The sequence below is a fragment of the Parasteatoda tepidariorum genome, chromosome 10 (assembly GCF_043381705.1).
Source record: "Parasteatoda tepidariorum isolate YZ-2023 chromosome 10, CAS_Ptep_4.0, whole genome shotgun sequence".
Classification (NCBI taxonomy): Eukaryota; Metazoa; Arthropoda; class Arachnida; order Araneae; family Theridiidae; genus Parasteatoda; species Parasteatoda tepidariorum.
The window spans coordinates 87179871-87189652 of NC_092213.1; the positions used below are offsets into that span (position 1 = coordinate 87179871).

At 28.5% G+C, this 9782-nt stretch overlaps 1 protein-coding gene across 2 annotated transcripts in view; it reads left to right on the forward strand.

Annotated features, from left to right (window-relative positions):
* Nucleotides 1-9782, forward strand: part of LOC107448385 (protein FAM13A) — an 80423-nt gene that overhangs the window by 7969 nt on the left and 62672 nt on the right. For both annotated transcript variants that reach the window (XR_006226228.2, XM_043051587.2), the window contains exons 3-5: nucleotides 819-893; nucleotides 969-1137; nucleotides 3216-3425. Coding sequence is in view for 1 of the 2 variants with exons in the window: in XM_043051587.2 (XP_042907521.1) it covers nucleotides 843-893; nucleotides 969-1137; nucleotides 3216-3425 (430 nt within the window). In the remaining variant the exon portion in view is untranslated. The remainder of the gene's footprint in view (nucleotides 1-818; nucleotides 894-968; nucleotides 1138-3215; nucleotides 3426-9782) is intronic.

A 9782-nucleotide genomic window follows, 5' to 3' on the forward strand; every position in this document is an offset into this window, starting at 1 on the left:
CTTAAATATTGTAAGCATTTAGAAGATTTGTAATTAATAAGCATTAATTAAATAATCCGACAATATTTTGAAAGTCCAAAACCGAAACTAACGGTAAGTCGAACTTCCGATATGTCGAAGTTTTTCGTCAGTCCTATCAGATTCGAGTTATCGCGAATTCACTGTATTTTGTTTTCTATAGTTATTAACTGTTATTTTTTTTTACATTAACTGTTATTTTTTATGATTTCTTGTTAATTTGTTTTTTTGCTAATTATTAATTGTTAGCTTATATTTTTTTTAGTTATCCTTTGTCAATTTGTTTTTTATTTATTTGTTTTTTAGTTATCCTTTGTTAATTTGTTTATTAATTGCATAGCTTACTTGAATGATTAGCTCTTATTTCCGTTTGAAAGTTAGTATTTAGCTTGTTTTAGCCTTTGTTAATTAATAATTTTAATAGTCATTAAATTTCCTACTTATTTCAACATTTTTTAAAATGTGTGTCAAAGATAATTTAAGCACTTCCTTCTTATTTTAACTTAACTTATTTTAAGATTGTCAGAGACAAGACAATCGTCCACAAAGATATTCATGCGGTTAAAGCGTGGAAAAAGTATATATATAATATTATATGGATGTACAATCTTCTTTAATGTAAACTTTACTCATAATAAAAAAAGCATTATAATTTTTATTGTATCATTCCTAACATTTGGCACAGTGGTTGAGAATCACAGATCTAGACATTGCCTCCCGGTGTATCACAGTCCTTGTGTTTTTAGGATTTAAAAAAATATTGTTATAGTATATTTTAATAACTGAATTCTTCTCTTTAGAACACAGTGCTTCATTTGAAAGACATGAGAGCTCCGTTTTGCAATGAAACAAGTAATTTGTCTCCAGAAGAAAAGGTATATAGTGTGTTATTATTGCACATTATTTTATAGTCTTGTCCACATCCATTTAATGTGTGACTTCATTTTTAGGAGATTGTGGGATCAGATTCTGAAAACAAAAACCAACTTTGCGTCTTAGAAAGGAGCAGACCACCTGTCTTTGGAATATGCATTGAGGATCTCCTGAAAAAGTCTTCTGTGGTGGTCCCACATATTCCTTTCATTATATCCCGCATCTGTAGCTATATTGAGTTGCATGGTACCATTTCTTTTTTTTTAAATCTTTTTTTGCACCTTATAAACAAGGTTGGCAAGTTTCTGCCGAGGTGGTGAAAACCACTGGTACAAACCGGTCAAAACTGGCATGGCAGAAACCCTTTTCTGACACATTTGTGGCAAAAAATGACATAAAAGTAAGTACTGAGATTGACATGCAATGGATAATTCATAGAAAAAAACAATTAAATGTTAAACAGAGTACAATTTATTTATAAAAGTATCACCATTCAAAATCAAATATTACATTGTTTGCACTCTGCAGTAATCTATAACAAAAGACAAGTTTTGATGCAGTTTCTAAATCTAAACAATTTCTTAATTTGCTATGCACGAACGAGAAATTTGAGAAGATTCTCTCAAATCCAGCAGAACTAGCAAGATTTGTGATATAAAAATATGCATCTATTGCATATTTTTTAAAACTGGACATTGCATATTTTTTAAAACTTGGTTTTACGGTACTCTTTGTATTTAATACAACAAAATATGTATTTACAAACAATGAATTAAAAAGTTTGTTACAGTTACATGGAGTTACACTTTTCAGTTTACTTAAACAAAATGTCATTAAGCAATTACTAGAACTAATGTAGAAGTTTTTTTAGTTTCTGCTAGTTTTTACCGGTTATAACCAGTTTCTGCCACTGGCATGGCAAAAATCAGTTTCTGCCGGCAAAAGGCCAACCCTGCTTATAAATAACTTATCCACACTATCCTTGAAATTCTACTTACATCCAAAGCTCATATCTAAATTAAAACAGCTAAAAATCTTTATGTCTAAAAAAGTAAATTTTCATTGAAAGCTGATTCATGGGGAGTGTGGTAAAAATTATGCAAGGTCAGTTACAGCTAAATAATAAATAATCGATATTTAAGTAATCAATTTATGAAGGGTGTAAAAGTAACTGTGGTAACAAAAAATGTTTATCAAAATAAAATAAAAAATTATACTAAACTAAAGTGTAAAGCAACAACATCACAGGTGGCAAAGTATTTCTCTCTAGAAACCTTGTTAATAGAAGAAATCGTATTATATTGAGAGTACAAATTAGTTTGGTCTATCTGCAAAAGATGGCTCTGGCTTTTATGAATGTTTCATAGTGACAGCTGGTTTCAGAGAGGTTGGACATCTGTCAATAATATTCAGTTTATATCTCTTTGAGTTTCAGACAAAAACCCAGTTTTTTACTTTGTTGAATGTGTCAAATTCTGTGGTAACTAAGCAGCATTTCCTGGAGGTTTTGTGTTTCTACTTTAATTGCGAGAATAGTGCAGCTGAAGCGCATCGAATGCTTGTAGAAGCTTATGGTGACAATGCTATAACTGATAAATCATGTAGGGAATGGTTTCAAGAATGGTGAATACGAGCAAAGACATGACGAAGTTATTCTTCTGCAGGATAACGGTCAGCCTCATATCGCAAAAGTCATAAAAAAATTTTAAAAACGCTCGAGTGGGATATTTTACACACCGCTGTATTCACCAGACATTGCTCCTTCTGATTACTGGTTGTTCCGACGGATGCAGCACCATTTGGCAGGTCACCGGTTCACTTCTTTCGTAGAAATCAAAAATTTACCCCTACCGTGGATCGCCTCAAAAGACGAAACATTTTTTCGAGATGGAATTCAAAAATTGTCTGAGAGGTGGGAAAAAGTAGTAGCCAGCAATGACAATATTTAGATTAATCTGTTAATTCATTTTGATTAAAAATAAATGCAGTCTTGACTATTAAAAAAACGTGCCACACTAATTTTTACTCCCACTAATAAGTTGTTGTTTTTTTAAAAAACTTCATTTAACTTAAGAAATTTTTAGAACTCCTTGTTTTTTTATTACTCGAACGTAAGACTGCAATCTCAACTATGAAAATGTAATGATTGCAAATATATAATTGTAGTTGGCACCCCTGTATATCTTCTAACTTATCATACTCCATACCATTATTAAAGAAGTTATTAAGCTTTACAAATAAATCTTTTAACTTTAGATTCATCTTACTTTTTTAATTGACCTTCCTATCAAGAGTTAAAGATTATTTTTGTTATTTCCTCCCAGGCATGCATGAAAAATGCTTATTTGTGGATGGTGAAGAGAAAGCTTTGGTTGAGAAATTGATGCAAGAATTTGCACTTAGTGGAGATGCCTCCTTGGAAAGTACTGGCCATATTGCATCCATTGCAAGACTCCTGATCATTATACTAGAGAAATTGCCAGAACCCTTGATTCCACTATCCTTGCAGAATGATTTTGTCACAGATATTGAAAGTAAGTGCAACTTCTCATTTCAGTAGCAAATTACATTTTGATATTGATATATATAAGTTAAAAATGTAGAGAAAACAAGGGAAAAACTACAGAACAATGGAAAAGGGGGGGGGGGAAGAAAAATAATAGTAAAAATAAAAATTGCAACAAAAAAAAAAGAAACAGAAAAGGAAGAAAAAGAACAAATTTTTTTAAAAATCTGGAAAATAAAAGATTATCTTTTCATTGTTCTGTAATTTTTCCCTTGTTTTCTCTACATTTTGAACTTATTTTATGAGTTCTATTTACTTCAGCTTATGCGCAATAAATGATGCTTATTGTTTTTCTTTTAATTTTCTTCGTGTTTTTTTGTTTTCATTTATTATGCTATTTATATGTATATATATATGGGTCATTCTCACGAAAACTGTCATTTTTCAGTTCATAAAATCCCGAAAAAGTAAAGTGAATAAAAAGCTCTTAAACTTTTTATATTAATAGAAATATGTAATGGCATTATAAAGAAAGTATATATCCCATAAATTATACTTAATATTTAAATAAATTAATTAATTTCACTGTTTAAAAAGTGAGGGTATGACGCTAATAGTGAGGGAATGATATTTTATTTTAAAACATGTTTTCTCTAAGTTACAGCTACCTCAAGTTTGAAAATGATAACGTATTAAGTATATCTAACATTTATTATAATTTAGTTTTATATACTTAATAGTTTTTAAAGACTTGGGAAATTTAATAAATATACTCATCTTGAATCATTCCCTCACTTCAGCGTCATTCCCTCACTTCAGCATCATTCCCTCACTTTATACACTAGTGAGGGAATGACAAATTTAATGACATTTAAAAATAACAGTTAGGCCTAATTAAGTTCTGAAATCAATCACATACAATTATATTCATACAAGAAAGCAACATATAATTATCCACTTTCTCGATGAAGAATTTTATTTTACTCTAAAAAACGACATGAGGGAATGACAAATATCAAAAATTTTACCAGATTTGATTCATTCAAATTTATTTCACAGTAAAACTTCTTTTAGTTGAAGATGGAAACATACTCCAATTTTGTTCTATAATGCCAGTTGTTAACTGCTGAAGTTTTTATTAAAATATTTTTGTTCTAAGAAAATTGCAGGTGATAAGAACATTGTTGTGAGGGAATGACGCGAAACACTAGGGACAAAGTTTAAAATAGTGCTAGGTTAATATTTTTATCAGAAATTAAAGTTAAAATTGATTTTCTTAATTCTATATTTTAATATTCTGAAATAAAAAACACTCAAAACACTTTTTTATCTCAGAAACAATTTTTTCTTTTTTTAAATCAACAGTGGGGACAAGTGAGTGAATGACATATTGGTGTATTTTAATTACCTGAAATAAATAAAAAATAAATATTGATAATTTTATTTTTATTCTTTTGTTAGCCTGCATTCTGAAGGACACTTTCCCTGAAATTTTTTTTCCGTAAGTTGTAAAACCATAAAATATACTGGGGACATGAAAATGACTGTTTTTGTGAGAATGGCCCATATAAAGGTGGCAGTCGTGTGAGCATAACAGACTGGCCCAGTCTTTCGTCTTATTGCTCCATAAAAGTTGGGGATAATCTTGCAAAGTCCATAGAATTTCTCGTTTTGGGGAATAAGGTATCAGCACACCTGGAAAGTCATGAATTTGGATAATAAGCAAAATTTGTCATGATTTAACTATTTTTTTACAGAAAAAATCTTGGAAAGTTATGGGTTTAAGTCACCGAAAAATCTAATTTTTAAAATGGAATTCACCCCTCCCCCAATTTCACAGTGTTCCAATGTTCCAAATATCTAAATTTGTAGCAAAATCCCCATTCATAGTCATACTCTATTAAATATATAATGTTTTTATCCTGTTCTTTTAAACTCTTATTTATTATTTTATCAATTTAAAATTTTAGCTTAGTCTTTTTGTATTACACTTACTTTAAAAAAGAAATAAAACTGCTTTAAATAACTACATATATCTAACAATAATTAGTTATCTTCTTTTTAATTTTTTTCAGATGCAGAGTATAACAGTTTTGGTTATACCTATCATTTCAATTAATGTCCATTATAATGCTTTTTTAAATTTATTGTGTTTTTATACAAGATTACTTATAAAAAATAGTAACTTTGATAAGTCATGAAAAATTCTGATTGTATGTAAAATTATTAGTGAAGAATTGTTTCGAAGAAAGAACGTAACTTGAAAACTATTAAAACTATGAGATGTAACATGAAAACTATTGTAGACTTCAATGGGTGATAATCAGGGGTCTGTTTCTTAATGGACCCTTCACCAAAGAATTTATCTAATAATCGGACCCTTCACAAATTTGTTTATATTCATTATTGTTTTGTTAATGGAATAAACCCTTTCCAGGGGGTGGGGGGAGAAAGACAGATGTAAACGAACTAAATTTTGTCTTCGACAGACTCTTCTTCCTTTATTCTTCCAAAATGTATATATTCTGCGTTCAGCAGTATAGGCTAAATACCAAATATATGTATGTTGCATCTCCAATAGCAGCAATGGCTGTTTCCCTCTTAAAATTTAATTTTTTTTAATTATAATTTTACAGTGTTGAGCATAATCTTGTATCTATTTACAATTTAAAAACTCCTTAAAAAAAAAGTTTTGTAATAACGGACCCTATTTGCACAAATTCACAAAAGCGGGACCCTGGTTGAAAGAATGTGACTTAACGTTTATTTTATATTCACAAATTACGAGTCATTTTTTTCACAATTTTGCAGAAACAGACCTTTCACAAAATGTCTGGAGAGCCCCCTGATAATAGTATGCCTTAAAAATGTCAAAATAATTGCTTAAACATTGTGCTATTTATTTATTTTATTTTAAATAGTCATTGTCTAGTCCATTTATATCACCTACTTCAGCATTTTAATTTTACAATAAAATAATGTCATTGGCCGCATCACTTGTCAAAAAAGGAAGTATTATTATTGGTGTGGAAATTAAACATCAAAAAATAAGATAAAATATTTGAGGTCTTTTTACATGATTATTTTTTCAACTCTTTTGTATTAATCAGGGTTCGTGATTTTTTTTTTATTTAAAAAAAAAATCACATTTTTTTAATTTAAATCAGATATTTCTGATTTTTATTCAAATACGCTGTAAGAACTTTGATTTATGATTAAAAAAACTTTATAAATGTTTAATCAAAACTAAATTAATATTAATGTTATATTATAAGAATATTTAAAAAGCTCTAACTACCTAAAGCAATTTTTCAATATAATACATAGTTTTGAATGAATAGCAACCATTTTGAAACAAATGCATGATTAAAATTTAAAGACTAGATGAAATAGAGAAGTTAAAGAATACTTTAACTATTAAAACAAAGTTTTTATTACCAAACCATAGTTTTAATTTTAAATTGCTATCTCTTTTTTTTTTCTCTTGATTTTTGAAATGACAAAATAAATGTTGCAGATTGCTTTTATAAATGTAGTCATACGTAAAAAAAATAAATAAATATTTAATCTATATATTTTTATATTAAAATATTCATTTTTAATCCTAAATCAAAATAAATAAGTTAAGCTAAAAGAAAAATTTCCAAATCTATGTACTGATTGAAATTTTTTTCTCCACAGAATTTCGTTATAGAAAATCTGATAATGTCAAAGATACTGTAAACATATTATGTGGAATAAAGGGGGTGAAGAGAGGGTTTTAAATAAAAGGAGATACGCTAAACTTAATAAAATATATTAACAAGAATAAGCTACAATTTCTGCTGGCGTCCTTCTCGAGCCAGTCATTCCAACTGATTCCATCTACATGGTGTACAAGTGAAGGAAATGTAAGTGTTATTGTCCTTGAAATCACGTGATAGAGATGGTTGCTTCGTAGATCGGATCTGTATTTCACATATTGCATGTTTACTTTAATCTGTACTTTCAATCTCAGGAATCAAAAGATTTTTAAAAATGTAATTTCAAATGTGTTGGAATTTAACACACACCAGGAAAGTAATTTCGTCAACTAAAATTAATTAATGCAGCAATAACAAATTTTCAAACTAATGCAGCAATTTATTTAAAATTTATTTTGAAACTTAGAAAATAAATAATAAAAGTATCAATAATTTGAAACACTGTTTTTTAACTTTTTAAATCAATATATATATATATGTATAAAATCAGTTGATTTAAATCAACAAACCCTGGTATTAATGTGCAAAAGATGAGAAGGAAATTGCACAATTTTAGATTCTTTTTAAAACTATGCAGATCATTGGCGTTGTCAGATAAAATTTATTGGGGGGGGGGGACCATACTTGAAACTGTTATTTTCAAGTTTCTTGAGAAAAAGACAAAAATATTACCCTTGCCCTTATTTTAGATATATATATATCTTAATGTATGACAAAAACATGATATCAAACAGAAGAAAATTATATTTCACAATCAAATCAATATCTTTTACTAACATTCAATATATACTTATGAAAACTGAAACATCTTGATTCTATGATGCAGAGTGTTCCGTAATCTACATCCTCATATATAATTTTAGAATCATCTTTAAGAATTAAGTTTAAAAAAATATACAAATTAGAAATCTCAAACTGCCATTTAAAAGCAGGGAAAAACGATAAGAAAGTAGTGAGAATCACTATTAAGATAAACGGAATTAAAACTTTAAAACCAGTTTGATTGCCGAATTTGTTTGAAGTGTCCTTCAATTACACTATGTTTTTTTTTCGGCAAATAAGCATACATTTTTAATCTCACCTTCTCAATTGATGATTGATCATGTTTTGATTTTCTTTTTCTCCCCTAATGTGTTAATTTGTGATCCTTTTTTTTCCCCTACATTTTTATGACAAGAATTCAAGAAATTTATCCAAGTAGTAGTCTTTACGAAACATCCTGAAAACAATTCTATGAAAAAATACTATTAAGTGCCCAGAAAATTACTAATCAATTGTAGTATGCCTAATGGAATACAACATGAAGTACCGTCTGAGTGGAAACTTTCAGACTAGTAAAAACATTTAAAAAAATCGAAAAATACAATTTAAATCCCTTTTATTTAATTCTTAAAGCATATTATAAAGAAATGATATTACATACAAGATTTGTAATCACGTAATTTTCAGAAAAAAAATTTATGCTCAAAATTAGTATTTTAGCCTGAGTAAAAACTTTATATTTAATCAACTACGGCCACTAGTAAGATTTAGGCAACTGAGGCCACTAGTAATATTTAGGCAACTACGAAGATCGTAAAAACACTTGTATTTGCAAATTTGCCAGGCATTTTTGCTATGTATTTTTTCGAAGTTTTGGTGCTTGTTGTGAAAATTGCCAAAGGTAAAGAGATTAACTAATTATGAAAAGAATAGATAGAAGCTTTTTCTTTAGTAAATATTCGTGCTATTGCGATGATAAAGAAAGTTCAAGAGCAAAAATTTAAAGGGAGTTCAAGATCAAAGACTTTAGTCAGTAAGTTCAAAAAAATTGAAGGACAATAATGGTAAAAAAGGATGTTGAAAGAAGAAACTGTGTCCTCGTGTGATGAACGACGAGATTACAATGGTATAAAACAAACACCTAACTTTGTCAAAATCTAGTTTCTTCTATGAATATTAGAAGAAGATAGGTAGTGTTAAATTTTAATATAGTTACAGACGAATGAAATGCAGAATTTAACGGTAAAAGATCAAAACAAAGCGTACTAAAGCAAGGTGATCATTGCTCTAATGTAACTCTGGCGCAAAAAAAGGAAAGATCTGGATCTGACGGATCCGTGTTAACATACTACTGATGAGGATAATATGACGAAAAGACAGAAACATTCCCTAAGAATCAAAGATTATTGTTTGCTTTTAAATTCCTATCCTACATAAATAAAAATGCTACTGATGTTGTTGTTTTTTAAAGTTAACTTTATTTTTTAGTAAATTGATGAAAATTTAAAGTTATTAAACGAAGGAATACAGATTTTTCCATTATCTGCGCGTCTACCTGAAGTATGCTATGTCCAGCCATTACCTCGTATTCATAGAAAAATATTCTCAAAGATATTTGTTATGCATTATTTGAAATAATTACATTTTTGACAGCATCACGGAAGTATTTTTCATTTATCAAGTTTGTCATAGTAGTTAAACGAGTTATCTAATATCGAGAGATTAAAAAAATACATTTTGTTTCAAAATGCTTTTTTTCAAATATGTTTGTTAAAACATGACTTAAAAACCGAAATTCCTCATATTTTCTTACGAAAATTGAAAAATATAACTTGAGATTTAATTATAAAAAGGTCATTTATTGCAGATTCTTTAATAAT